General features: G+C 36.2%; 1 protein-coding gene across 1 annotated transcript; it reads left to right on the top strand.

The window, feature by feature from the left end:
* The first annotated feature begins 800 nt into the window (after positions 1 to 800).
* LOC113233550 (actin-related protein 2) lies at positions 801 to 14,000 on the top strand. Its single transcript, XM_026468671.1, has 8 exons — positions 801 to 906; positions 993 to 1,103; positions 2,747 to 2,761; positions 7,214 to 7,285; positions 10,037 to 10,180; positions 10,878 to 10,980; positions 12,644 to 12,750; positions 13,812 to 14,000. Exons 1-8 carry the CDS (start codon positions 859 to 861, stop codon positions 13,998 to 14,000), a joined length of 789 nt encoding a protein of 262 aa, XP_026324456.1. The 5' UTR covers positions 801 to 858.
* Positions 14,001 to 14,024: the final 24 nt, after the last annotated feature.

Genomic DNA, 14,024 nt, shown 5'->3' with positions numbered 1-14,024 from the left:
TTTTTTATGTTTATATGTTTCATATTGTATTTCATGCGATCTTGAACTCTGTGGATATGATATAATAAATAAGTTTACTCTTTAATTACATTGATATATTTTATAGTTTTTGGAAGCTTGTTAACTAGTTACTAACTTAGTGAGTTGATCTAACCGGGATAAGCCAATGATTTTTTTTGATTTATGGCCTATGGCCTATATAATATAATCACAGTGGGGCGTGCTTGGATTGACTCGGGATTCCTTAGAACGGGCCAATACCAATACGGGTATTTTAGTTCGAGATTCATATAATTTGGCGTTTTAATCTTCGATTAAGGAATAATAGCACTATCCTACTCCACTTTAAACTAGATTTCACAAAATAATTGAAATTCAAAATAAAAACGACACTTCTCTCCAAAAGGCCCAGAGCGAATCCGTTTGGTTGGTATTTTTTCCATCCTCTAAGGGTTGGTATAGAGACACGACGTTTTAGTATCAAAATCGATCGATTATGTATAATTCCAGGTACATTTTTTTTTTCAGGGGACCACCATAACCACAAACTACTAACCATAACTATACTATATTTTGTCTTCTTCGTTTATTTTATGAAAGACAGAGAGCGAGAGCGATTTTTAACCACTGCGGGCGAGGTGTGGAGGTGTGTCATATTAAATACCAAAGAAAAATAGTCTTTCTTGTTGTGTATTAAGCTACAAATTCCTATATGGTTTGTTGCGAGCTATCACCAATTTGTCATCCATAGCAAACTGTCATACAAGTTCTTTGCTTACGGTAGAGGGATTCCGATTATTTATAAAATTTATATAGAAATAGTGCATTTTAAAATTAAATCTTTAGCAAACGCACACAATGGATGACCAAGGAAGAAAAGTGATTGTTTGCGACAATGGCACGGGCGTAAGTACATCAATTTTCACTACGTACTCAATGGTGAAGATAAGGTTTTGAATCATCAATTTCCTTAATGAAATACATTCTTTCAGTTCGTAAAGTGTGGATACGCGGGCAGTAACTTTCCTGCTTTTATTTTCCCGTCCATGGTTGGCCGGCCGATCATCAGGGCGGAAAATAAAATTGGAGATATCGATGTAAAGGTATGTAACAATTTTTGCTGTTAGAGGGAGGTCTAGGTATGTGACAATTCGCTCGTAATAGGAAGTTGAGGTATGTGACAATATTATCAATAAAGGGATTACGCGGTCACAATTATTATACTCCAGCGTAAGTTGTGGCCAGTTTTTTTTTTACATGAATAGGGATTCTTGGGACAAGCCTATTTCCTAATTCTTTATTCAAAATTGTTGACTTTCATAAAAGTCTTTCATGAATGGTGAAATATTCTTTGGGATCTCCAAATACCTGGATAAATTAATTGTAAAACAAGAATATTGACATGGTTTTCCCCATGACGACACCAGTGTCAATATTTTCCTAAACAAGCACATTTTCGTTTCTTGAAATTTTTTATGAGATATATCTTAATTACTGTTTTTTTTAATTATATATTGTACACATATATACATTACAGTTATTTCAACATCAGCAATTAAGGCTGAAGTAACTTAAAAATTTCACCTTTATATCAGAGCCTATAAAAGAAACTTGCAATAACTTTTTAATTTTTAAACACATTTTATTCAACATAGATTATAAAATATATGATTATTACTTTTTGTATTAATTTGTGATTTTGAATTAAATTTAAATTAACTGAATAATTAGTATAAAATTGGAGTTACCGTAATGTTAACTGCTAGTGTCAATGTTATTTCTACAATAGGTTTTAGAAGGATGTATTAAGATCTTTTATATTTCATTAATACTTATCACCCTGTTGGGCAAGTTCCCTATCTAAAAAGATGATTTACATGATAGTCCATTTAGCCCATTGCGAGCTGGGGATTTTAGATATCTTCAAAGATTTAATGAAAAGCATATATTGATATGATTTTTCTTTGTTCATTGCCACTTGCGCGAGAGCATCATAAGGCACAACATCTCTATATGAGAATAGCTATATCTCACTACTGGTCACTGGTGGTATTTTTCTTTGTAATAATATGTGCTTTTACCACACGCAAAATAGGCGCCTTGTCGTCGAGTTGCGGACACCAGCCCGTTACACCAAGTACCAAGATGTGCTTTTTAGAATGTGTTCAAGTCTTGACACCTTCACTTACAAACTAAGGATATATGGTATATTATTTATGTATCTGTCAAAAAACAATAAAGAACGTAACAACAATTAAAAAATGAATGAAGTCAGTGCATTCACAAACACAGTGAGATTTGAGATGCTATGTCTCATGGCTTGCAACGCATTTGCAACATTAAGGTCACTATTCTGATCAAAAAACCTATAAGAGAGAAAAAAGCTCGGATTGCCGAAGCAAATGACACATCTTTTTCGCTCTGGCTCAAGCAGAGTCCACATCTATAAGTGTGGTCAGTCCCTAAGGTTAGGATCATAAGAGCTGTTAGCCATCTACGTACAAGTATATAGTCTGATTGCTGTATACAAATGTATATCACAAAAATAATTGTTATTACGGTGTAACTGCATAAGCTTGTCCATTCATTATGGTCGGCTTACAAGATTTTAGTTGTAATTGATAATTAGAAGTATGCTTCTTGGCATATTTGATAATTGACAGACCCTCTTTGAACTTGTCATACTCACCAAGCAATGTGCTTTTATTTATCGATATGATAAACATTAATATCTAAATGTTTTCAGGACATTTGTATTGGAGTAAGTTCCATTATGATCTTGGCATGGTTCTTCTGTCATGGTCTAACAGACTAAAAGCATGATGAAACTCAAAACAACGTACACAAACTGTTGAGATTTATTATTGGAAACTGGACTTTGGCATTGGAAGTTTTAAATCAATAATGAAAATTGATAGTTTGTATACTTTAATGTATTGCCGTGTGGCCATTAGTTTTGCAATTTAATTAAAAGCTATGTCTTTTAAAACGTAAAGTCCGTTGACTGTACAGGAATTGTGATATTAAAAGACATTGTCTAAATTATTAAATTATTTAGACAATTGTGAATTAGATTTTAAGATTTTTGTGGTTTTCATTGAACGATTTACCATGGTGAGAAACCTGGTAATTGTTTGACTGGCTGAACTCCATACATGGAGCCCGGCGTGACTTAAATTCGATTGGCTTGGGTAATATTAGTTTATAGTTTTTACCTAAGCCAGCTGTGACAGTCGTGTAGCGCTGCGCTTGTGTGTGGAGCTCTTCATGTTTATTCAAAATATCTATCTGTTATGGGTAAAGTTTGCAAGTGACTAGTCAGGCAAAGTTGCCTGGGTAATTCTGGTGATTTGTGAACTTTACCTGTCACAAATAGGAATATACTCAAGTGTACAAAAAAAAAATACAAAATCTTTGACTAACTTGAAGTGTTTGTAATGTTTGATTTATTGTTACTTAACAATTTAAAAAGCACAGAAACAGAAGCAATTGAGCAAACGTTTCCTAATTCACTTCTAACTTTCGAAAAGCATTTGGATCTGATTGTTACATATATTTCACGCTCACCAGACGTACGATGCAGAATATGTGCAGGTAAATGCACAGTAGCAATAGATTTCTATCTAGCTTATACTTGCACTTAATACTGCAAGGCAGAACAGGACAGCGATATCTCGTTCTTCTCCTATCACTTTTTAAAATCAAAACATACACAACAATTATATTAAGTCTGATCTTTCAAGCTAGTCTGCGCCTTGAGTAGTGACGGGGAAGAGGGGGATTGGGGGGACGTACGTGGTCGTCCTTCGGGGTGTGTAGATTAAGAAAATCAGTCACTGTGTCATTGGTGGCTGACCATTCTTCTTCTCTAGGAGATGATTTATGATGATAGGAGTGCCTTCGTACTAAACGCTGACGCAATGGGGAGATTGGGATTTTCAGAGACCTTTTGAACCACGACGTTTTACTTCACAAAGGCATTGATAATTGTGAATTGCACTTGGCTTAGATGTTATCAGTGATGTATTTATTATGCCCACCGGTGGCATTGAAACCCAGAACCTTCTATCATTGCTTTTAACCTAATACGTAAGACATGTGAATGACAATTTACCGATTATTGGTGAGTGATTTGGCGGAGTGAAAACATTACACCCGTCTCCTTTCCGCGCGACTACCTAAGGCGAGGACGTTCTTAAACGGTCAGACTGTACTTATTCTGCATTTAAGTTGCATTGTTATATATACTCATGGACATATTTGGAGGAACGCTAAAAAAGGTTGAATTATGATAGCAATGTTCATAATATGAACCACATATACGTACATATACATTACATGCCACAAGCAGTAGTTATACTACTTTATTATATGTTAATTGTTATTGTTTGCATTAGTGACGATCATACTATCCCGTGGCATTGTATTTTTAATTGTAATATTGTGACATTGATAATATGAAATTAATAAACGTTAATAAACGTTTAATTAATTTATTTTATTTTAAGTTATTAGAAGACTTAGGGCGCGTTCCCACTATGCCGTGACGACAGGTTGTCGTGCAGTTTACAGTGTCGTGGCTTGTGTATTTAAATGAAATTGTTCACATATAGCACGACACGATTAACTGTCGTTCACGATTTTTTATCGTTACAACGACAAACTGTCGTCACAGTGGGAACAGCTAGAACGACAGTCGTCAGACGATAAAAAAAGTCACGATAAAAACGTGACGACAGATTGTCGCAGGTCCTATTGTCGTCACGATCTAGTGGGAACAGCTAGTCACGATAGTCGTTCAACGATAAAAAATCGTCCACGACAGATAGTCGTGATATGGGAACAGGTTAGACACGACAGTCGTCCAACGATAATAAAACGTGACGACATAGTGGGAACGCGCCCTTAGGGTCGAAACAGAAAACTGCAATGTGACGTCGCATCACAGAAATCAGCGAGCTCGCACGACGCATCTCAAGAATTTGCGAATTGCTCCGCATCGCGCATTCCTGCGATGTTAATGATGATGTGTCTTCTTTGTGTTTTTTTCCTATACTTTCTTATCAATAACAGCAGTACAACATGTCGCAACCTAGCTTAAAAAATAAGTTCAGTACGGTTGATGATCGTCGAAGGAATGGTTACCCGAACCGTGGCAGTGAGATGCCTTGCCGCACGAAATCGCATCACAGCAAATTGGCGTCGTAGTTTTCTGTGGTGCGAATTCCCATTGCGCCGAATAGCAGTTTTGTGTTTCGACCCCATCAGAGTAAAAACTGAAATAATAACGGAGAGCTAATTATAGGTCCTCACCGATAGACACATATAAAGGCGCTCCGCATATGGAGCAACTTTAGTTGACGCAACTGGCAACTTTTTACAAGTTTCCATTTACGGTTTCCTGTGGTAGCAATTAAAAGGCCTAGTTGCCGGTTGCCGTTAATTTTAAACAAACTTTCGAAATCTACGATCAAGTCTGGCGCTGCGGGGGACGGGGAGTCATTGAAGTTGCTGCACGAGTTGCGGTTGTCGGTTGCGGAAACTGGCAACTGGAGACAACCGGTACAAATTTGCAAGTTTCTAGTTGCGGCAATTAAGAATTTATTTAATCACGGATTTCGGCAATCGAAAACTGTAGTCGATTGCCGAAACTCTCAACTGAAGTTGCTACGTCTACGCGGTTTCTTGAAATTATATGATAAACATCATAAAGAGCTAGTTGCAAGTTGCCAGTTGCCGAAACTCGATAATCAAAGTTACTCCATCTGCGCAGCGCCTAAGTTGATTTATGAGCATTAAATTATAACTATATAACTAGTAACTATACTATATAGATAATGACATTTTCGCAACACTTAATAATTACCTACTAGCCAAAAAATTAACTACTAAAAAGACGCTTCACCGATGCAACACAAATGTTAAAAAGGTAAATATTAACCTGCTTGGAGAATACATTGAAGCTATTCCTCGCACGCAAGAGATATGCATTCCGCCGAAAATTCGAAGAGGCCAGAAGTGAGTTAAACCTTAGAGTTCATGGCACCAGAAGCAATTTTTCGCAAAAATAGAATTTAGATAAAGATAATGAATGTTTTCAATCGTTTTTTGAATCCGATTAAACGTTCTGGTATATATGGCCTGTGATACATATGAGAACATTGTCATCATAATTGAAACTTTCCACAGCTTTTCTCTAAAAAGTCCATGAGTGTATTATATCTTAGTTCGCTTCAAAACATCGATTTTTTTTAAATAGCACTCCAATAATAGGGTGTCTTTTCATAATCTTGTAAATATAATGATTATAAATATTTTTTTAACAATTTTCATTTAGCAATATTAGAATTTTATTCTTGTTAAATATATGTAAGCGTGTGTAATAATTATGCATTTATTATAATAGAGTGCCTCTTGTTTTTTTTTTGTCATAACATGTAAAATTGTGTTGTGTCTGTTTTATTTACACACAGGCTGTTTCTTTGATCACGGTATTAATTTTTACACATTTAAGTCATGAAAACAAACAATTATATAATATATATTGTGTAACAACTAGGAATTTTCCTGTACAAAAAGTACTTGAACAACGAAATTACGTGTGGATCACTCAAACCAGAAAAAATTTAGAAGTGTTATGTTCTCAAATTAGTTTTGAAACAGTGCTATCATATGCACTTTGAAATAAGACGTCGATGCCTTCAGTAGTTTGTTTACATTAACGCAGCCTTCACGGAAGAATGGCATAAATGGAGTTACGTCAAACATGTTTATTGCTCGATTAGATATAGAAAAATATAATCCCCATTAGATACAGAAAAATATAACCCTCATCCTCTCCAATTCTTGTAACTCTACCTACAATATTAGTCGATAGAGTTACAAGAATTGGAGAAGATGTGGGTTATATTTTTCTGTATCTAATTGAGCACTAAATGTTTTTGACGTAATTCCACTTGTGCCATTCTTCCAAGAGGGGTGAGATTTGTACAGTCATCACCTAATGTTTATACCGTGATCATAGACCTGAATGCTTCGTTATTTAGGCTTGTTTACACTTTCATTAGTGAGATACTTTAGTGATTAGTAGTTTGGATTTCGAATGCATCAACGGATTACCACTCGCGACACACTAATTGCTCGATGCTAAAAACTAAGCAAAATATAAACAGAACTTAATATATTGACAACTAAAGTGTTGTATCGCTTTCAGGATTTGATGGTGGGCGATGAAGCTTCTCAACTCAGGTCTATGTTGGAAGTCAGCTATCCTATGGAGAATGGAGTGAGTGACTACGAAATGAAACTATCTTTACAGGATATTACAGAACTAAACCTCCTTACTATACACTTTTTTCGGACATGGGCTTTTTATTTACTTTAGATTTGTACTCCACTGTGCTGTTAGTACAAAAATAAAATAAAAATGAAATTATATTTATAAGAATAAGAGTACCTAGGTTTACTTACAAATTTAATCAGTGTCAGACAACCACACTGATTGCCTGGTCTCAAACTAGGACATTCCTTATACTATGACCGTAGACGGGTTGGTGGACTCTTACCACCAAACTTGAGGATGCCCTTATGTTACCCCTGGGTACCTTCCGAAGGCCGGAGCCCGCTTCCTGCGAGCCATCCGCCGAGACGTCCCAGTAGTATGCGCAAGCGCATCTTGGGGCGCATCTCTGTGGCGATGGGGTTTACCTCTGGGTTTTAGTGGGCTTATGGGGCTACTGCCTAAGAGTCCCACATAACTGTGCGCTGTTCCCCAAAGCCGTGTGGTATGCGTAACGCATTTCCGTAGGCGTAAAAAAAGGGAATTAAAATAAATAAAAAAATAAATAAAATAGTGTTTACTTGACATGCAAAATACATAAATTTCAAACAAAAAAACTTAATAAAAATAAATTTATATTGAATTGATATTCAATTATTTTTATGTGAAATTACTCCACTAGTTTGTTATAACACGTGCCGGAATAAAGGATTTTTTTCTGAGTGTTCAATTTTTGTATTAATAATTATAACAAACTAGTGGAGTAATTAAATTCACATAAAAATAATTAAATATCAATTCAATATAAATTTAAATATAGTGAATAGCGACATCTCTAGCCGGGGCTGATAGCTGTAAAGGTATCTAACTGGGTGACTAAATACTTTCATAAGATTTCATAGATGGCGCTACGGCTAAAAAGTCTTTGAAAAACCATTTACAAAGCACATAGAAAAATTCGTGAGGTTCTAAGTTCGTTCCGTGGTTTAGTTGGTATAGCGTCTGCCACGGTATGCTAGAAGACGTCGGTTCGAATCCGGCCGGATCGAAGGAATTTTTTCTTAGTGTTCGATCCTTGTATTAATAACTTTAATAAAAAATAAATTGAATAAAAAACATCTCAAAAGAATCCTTAACTCAGCATCTGAGGACTATGCTAATTACATAACCTTCGCTGTTATTCTGCCATGGCCTGTTTGTAAATTGGAACCACCATTCAAATATATGTTACATGCATCGAGTATATAATCAAAAATAGAGACGAAATAAGGTCTGTCCATCCCTGGCAACTCATCAGGCAAATGGGCCTTATATCACTTTTAAATGTCAATTCTCTGAACTCACAAATTCGAAGAAAATTAAACAGTACAGCGCCAACAACTGACCTGCATGTACGTCTCCGTATATTCCAAAAATAGTCTGTATTTATTGTAACAAAGATAATATCTTAACAATGGGGGGCTGTCCCATTCGGTGATGTGGGAAAAACAGCAAAACATCTAATTACAAAACAAACGGAATCGTATTTCATCGGTAATTAAATATTAATTAAGTAATTTTTCAATTTTCGTCCATTATAGCGAAGCTCAAGTTAAACTGGTCGATTAAAGTGACACAATTGACGACACCCGTCAATTGTTTCGATTTCGTGCTGGCCAATCGGAGCGCAGTTGTCACCGAAATGATTTGGCAGAATAGTTTTTAAACAAATTAAATGATATTTTGTCTCAATTTCTGGTTATATACTCGATGGTTACATGTTAAAAAAGTCAAGATTAAAATAATTGCAAATGGGTCCAACCGGGAATGGTGGCAACCGTCATGGCCACCGAGTTCGTCAAGTGTCAGTGTGACGAAGAGGTGACGACGAAAAGTGCAGACCTAAATAATACCTACTCACTTTCGCTTTGATAAATTTTAGCGTTCAGGGAATAAGTTTGCAGGAAAGGAATAGCATAGCATGTATTACTATTTTATATCATCACGTGGGCCAGTTGTTTAAAAAAATCGATGCCTTCACAACACTACGTCAACTTATTCACCACGGCTAGGGTTGGCTAGGAAGAGATATCTTCTAGAGATAAGCTATATGTCCTACACGTGCCGGATCGAAGGAATTTTTTCTGAGTGTTCGATTTTTGTATTAATAATTATAACAAACTAGTGGAGTAATTCATTTCACATAAAAATAATTAAATATTATAGAGATAAGCTATATGTCCTTTGTAACTTGTAATTTTCAATGTCATTTATTAATTTTTTGGACCTGTTCTGTTTTATTTTGTTTTTTTCTTTCCTTAATTTTTTTTACAAAATTCGGGGAGCATAATATAAGTAAATAAATATGGCTTACAAAAATAACAGGAAATGTCCAAAAAATAAAGTTGGCGTAGACTTCGTTGGAGGTATCGAAATATGTCTAATTCATCTGCTTAAATAATTTCATCATCATCAACCCATTTATAATTCCCACTGTTGGGCACGGGTCTCCTCTCAGACGAGGATTTTAAGCCATAGTCCGTTATGCTGACCCAATGCGGGTTAGGGACTTCACACGTTTCCCGAGGTTTGTGAACCTTCTTCGAAAAGCTGAAGTTAATTACAAATTAAATTTCAAACATGAATTCCGAAAAACTTAGAGGTGCAAACCCAGATTCGAACCTACAGCCTCTGTTTGAGAGGCGGCAGAGCAAACCATTAGGTTACCACGGCTTTTTGTTCATTATTTATTATTTATTCAAATTAAAATGTTTTCAGGTTGTGCGCAACTGGGATGACATGTGCCACGTGTGGGACTACACGTTTGGGCCGAGTAAGATGAATGTAGATCCCCACGAGACTAAGATACTGCTCACCGAGCCGCCCATGAATCCTACTAAGAATCGAGAGAAGATGATTGAGGTACGGCTCGACTTAAGAGCGATACAACCTCAAATGGCTTTGGTTTATTTCGCATAACAGTGAAAGTGTTGAATGAATCACTTTGGAAAAAATATATAGTAAAATTCAAAAACACTGACTAGTATATATATAATAGTTCCGTAGTAGTAAATTCCGGTTTCTATTCTCACTCCTTCACTGTTCATGCGGTCAGACTTTGGAATGCACTTCGTATTACTGTTCACGAAAGCAAATCGTTAGCTATTTTTAAAGTGAGAGTTAAAGAGCATTATTTATCTACTATTCCATCCATATCTTAGGTATTATATTATAAAATATGTATTTATCTAAGTATTTATATAATTTATAACAATTTAATATTATTATATTATTTTTATATTATTTTTTCCTTGTTTTGTTGTGCCCGTTCTTTTAGTTATAGTGTCCTGTATTTAGGTCTGCAGGAAGAAATTTCTATTAGAAATAAGCAGAACCTTTTGTTTTTAATTTCGCTTGTATTCTTTGTGACTTGTATTTTTCCTGTACAATAAACTATTAAATAAATAATAAATAAATAGTTTGCGGAAGCGTAAATTAAAAAAAAAATCGGACTTTTTGAAATTACTTAATATCCGGGTTACATTCCCTACACGGGACGAATAAAAGGTTATTGATGATGATATATTATTTATAAGAAAATATATCGCGTATTTTACAGGTAATGTTCGAGAAATACGGTTTCGACAGCGCCTATATAGCCATTCAGGCTGTGCTCACATTATACGCACAAGGACTTATTTCCGGTGTTGTCGTCGACTCGGGTAAGACCTTTGTTTCATTATGTGTTGTTTATTTGTATTGTCTACCGTAGGAACAAAGAGATGGAAGAATTTTTATTTTGCATTAATATTAGACAACTCTTTGATGACTAATACCATTCGGCCGTTACTTTGAGGCCTGCAAAGAGCCCGAAACGTTGGTATTCGAAATGGATCTGAAAAAATATCTAAATATCTTCCTTTTCAATATAAACAGTTTATAATACTGTAGTTATACATCGAGTATATAACCAGAAATAGAGACGAAATGTCATTTATTTGTTTGAAAACTATTCTGCGATATCATGACTGTGACAACTGTGCTCCGATTGGCCAGGCCGAATTCGAAACAGTTGACGGGTGTCGTCAACTGTTTCATTTCAAATCGACCACTTAATTTGAGCTTTGCTATAATGGACGAAAATTGCAAAATTACATATTTAATATTTAATTACCGATGAAATTTGATTCCGTTTGTTTTGTAATTAGATGTTTTGCTGTTTTTCCCCATACCACGGAATGGAACAGCACGCCATTGTTAGAGGTATTATCTTTATTACAATAAATACAGAATATTTTTGGAATATACGGAGACGTACATACAGGTCAGTTGTTGGCGCTGTACTATTTAAGCTTTCTAATTTGTAATTTCAGTGCAAACGAGAGTCGATATTTATAACTGATGTGTCACTGATAGGTTATCAGGAATGTATGTCCCTTATTTCGTCTCTATTTCTGGTTATATACTCGATGGTAGTATACAACCTAAGTTTCTGTACATATGATACTAAATCTTTGCCAACAATATAAACGAGTTGACCAAATTCTGAAGTCGTGGTAGCCTGTAGTACCGGCACGCTATGGCCCTTTTGACGTTTGTACGCTCATCGAGTTTCGTATTATTTTATAACGGTCTAGCGGTATAGCGGCCGGATTCAGATAACTACGTTGAAGTAGCTATTTACTGTGCATTGTTGTCAATAGTGACGTGCAGTAAAATTTATGGAAGGTATAATTTTACGACACAACTCGGCATTTGTTTCATCGCTGGCCAGCACAACTTCTACTTCCGGCGAACTCGCGTCAAAGCCGAATGCAACACAAAACAGTGTCGATTTGACGATATATTAAGTAAACATTTTTGTTTTCCTTATATTATATTAAAACATTTTAATCAGCTACCGCTTGCAATACTAGTTATAAATTTAAAAACTTATAGATGCGATTCACATTCGATTATATTTTTTTCGATAATGACTTGAGATTTGACCTCACTATTGTGATCTGTCAAAATAGCGTGCCGGTACTGTAATGTTTTGACCCACCGCCTCTCAAACAGAGGCCGTGGGATTGTATCCGGGCTCACATCTCTGAGTTTGGCTGTGGACGTGCCTTATTGGCTGCCCAGATCATCCGGTCTGCTAATTAAATTGATCAGCAATTGCGTTGTATTGTCATGTGTAACCAGTAATTGTATTGTCTTGCTAGGTGACTGCGTGACACATCTCGTCTTGTGTACGAGACAGTTGGTAGTACACATCAATAATACTTATCGCGTGATATAGGAGTTTGCGTTACCGCACTTGAGGAGATGTTTATCTATTATTTATGTGTGATAAGCAATTGTATTGTTATGTGTTAACGAGTAATTGTATTGTTTTGCTAGGTGACGGCGTGACACATATCTGTCCTGTATATGAGGAGTTTGCGTTGCCGCATCTGACGCGGCGTCTGGACATTGCAGGTCGGGATATCACACGGTATCTCATCAAGGTATGTAACCATGGAGAAAATATACGATAATTAAGATACCATAGAGTAATAATGTCTGGCGGGTAGTTTAGATACTACACTCCCGGACACTTAATACTTTGCTTCAGCTGTACCAAGCACAAGTCTGGTCGTGTACGGGGTAAGCTACCACCTATATGGTGGTTCTGCTAAATAACAACTGGCCACTTTGGATTGAATTTGTCTAGACGGTGAATGGCCGGTGTACGGTCAAACCAAAAATGGTTTTTGTTACACCGTTAGGAGCTTAGATTGAAGTTTTTCTTTTCGTGCCTCTTTCTTAATAAATCAAACAAAATAAATTGAAAAGCGTTGCAAGATAAACTGCGTTCGTGGCCGAACGGTTACCATGCTAGACTGCCACGCAGAGGTCCTGGGTTGGATTCCCAGGCCGGGAGAAATATATGTATGGCCTACATTTATTTCTCTCGTGAGTAGAGGCAGTAATTAATTCCGCCTTCCCCTTTCCATCATCGGGGGACTAGACACAGGCTGAGTTTCCTCCCCTATTTTGTGGATATTCGCACGAAGCGTGAGCATCGGGTATATAACCAGAAATAGAGACGAAATAAGGGCCATCTATCCCTGGCAACCCTCGTTTGCGCTGAAATCACAAATTAAAAAAGCTAAGATAGTACAGCGACAACAACTGACCTGTATGTACGTCTCCGTATATTCCAATTAAATATGTAATTTTTCAATTATCGTCCATTATAGCAAAGCTCAAGTTTAACTGGTCGATTTGAAGTGAAACTATCGACGACACCCGCCAATTGTTTCGAATTCGGGCTGGCCAATCGGAGTGCAGTTGTCACCGTAATGATTTGGCAGAATAGTTTTCAAACAAATTAAATGACATTTCGTCTCTATTTCTGATTACATACTTGATGTATACGAGTAACTCGGGAATCAGATGCACACGAGCAGCGTAAGATCGATGGTTGTGACGATCTTTGAGGGAGCCTTATGTCAAGCAGTGGAACTTTTTCACCTGAAAATGATGAAGCTGTTTATCTCATTTTATTTCTTCTACCGTTGTCCAGCTTCTCCTTCTACGAGGCTACGCGTTCAACCATTCCGCGGACTTCGAAACAGTGAGAATGATGAAAGAGAAGCTCTGTTACATTGGATACAATGTAGAACAGGAACAAAAACTCGCATTGGAGACTACGGTGCTCGTTGAGCCTTACGTTGTAAGTATTAAACAAGTTTTCAAATTCAACATAATATAAGATATATATATCTTATCTTTATAT

This window comes from Hyposmocoma kahamanoa, unplaced genomic scaffold (genome assembly GCF_003589595.1).
Source record: "Hyposmocoma kahamanoa isolate Upper Pololo Valley unplaced genomic scaffold, ASM358959v1 79, whole genome shotgun sequence".
In the NCBI taxonomy this organism is placed as follows: Eukaryota; Metazoa; Arthropoda; class Insecta; order Lepidoptera; family Cosmopterigidae; genus Hyposmocoma; species Hyposmocoma kahamanoa.
The sequence above is the reverse complement of the archived record's forward strand: the minus strand, read 5'-3'. Positions and strand labels throughout refer to the sequence as shown.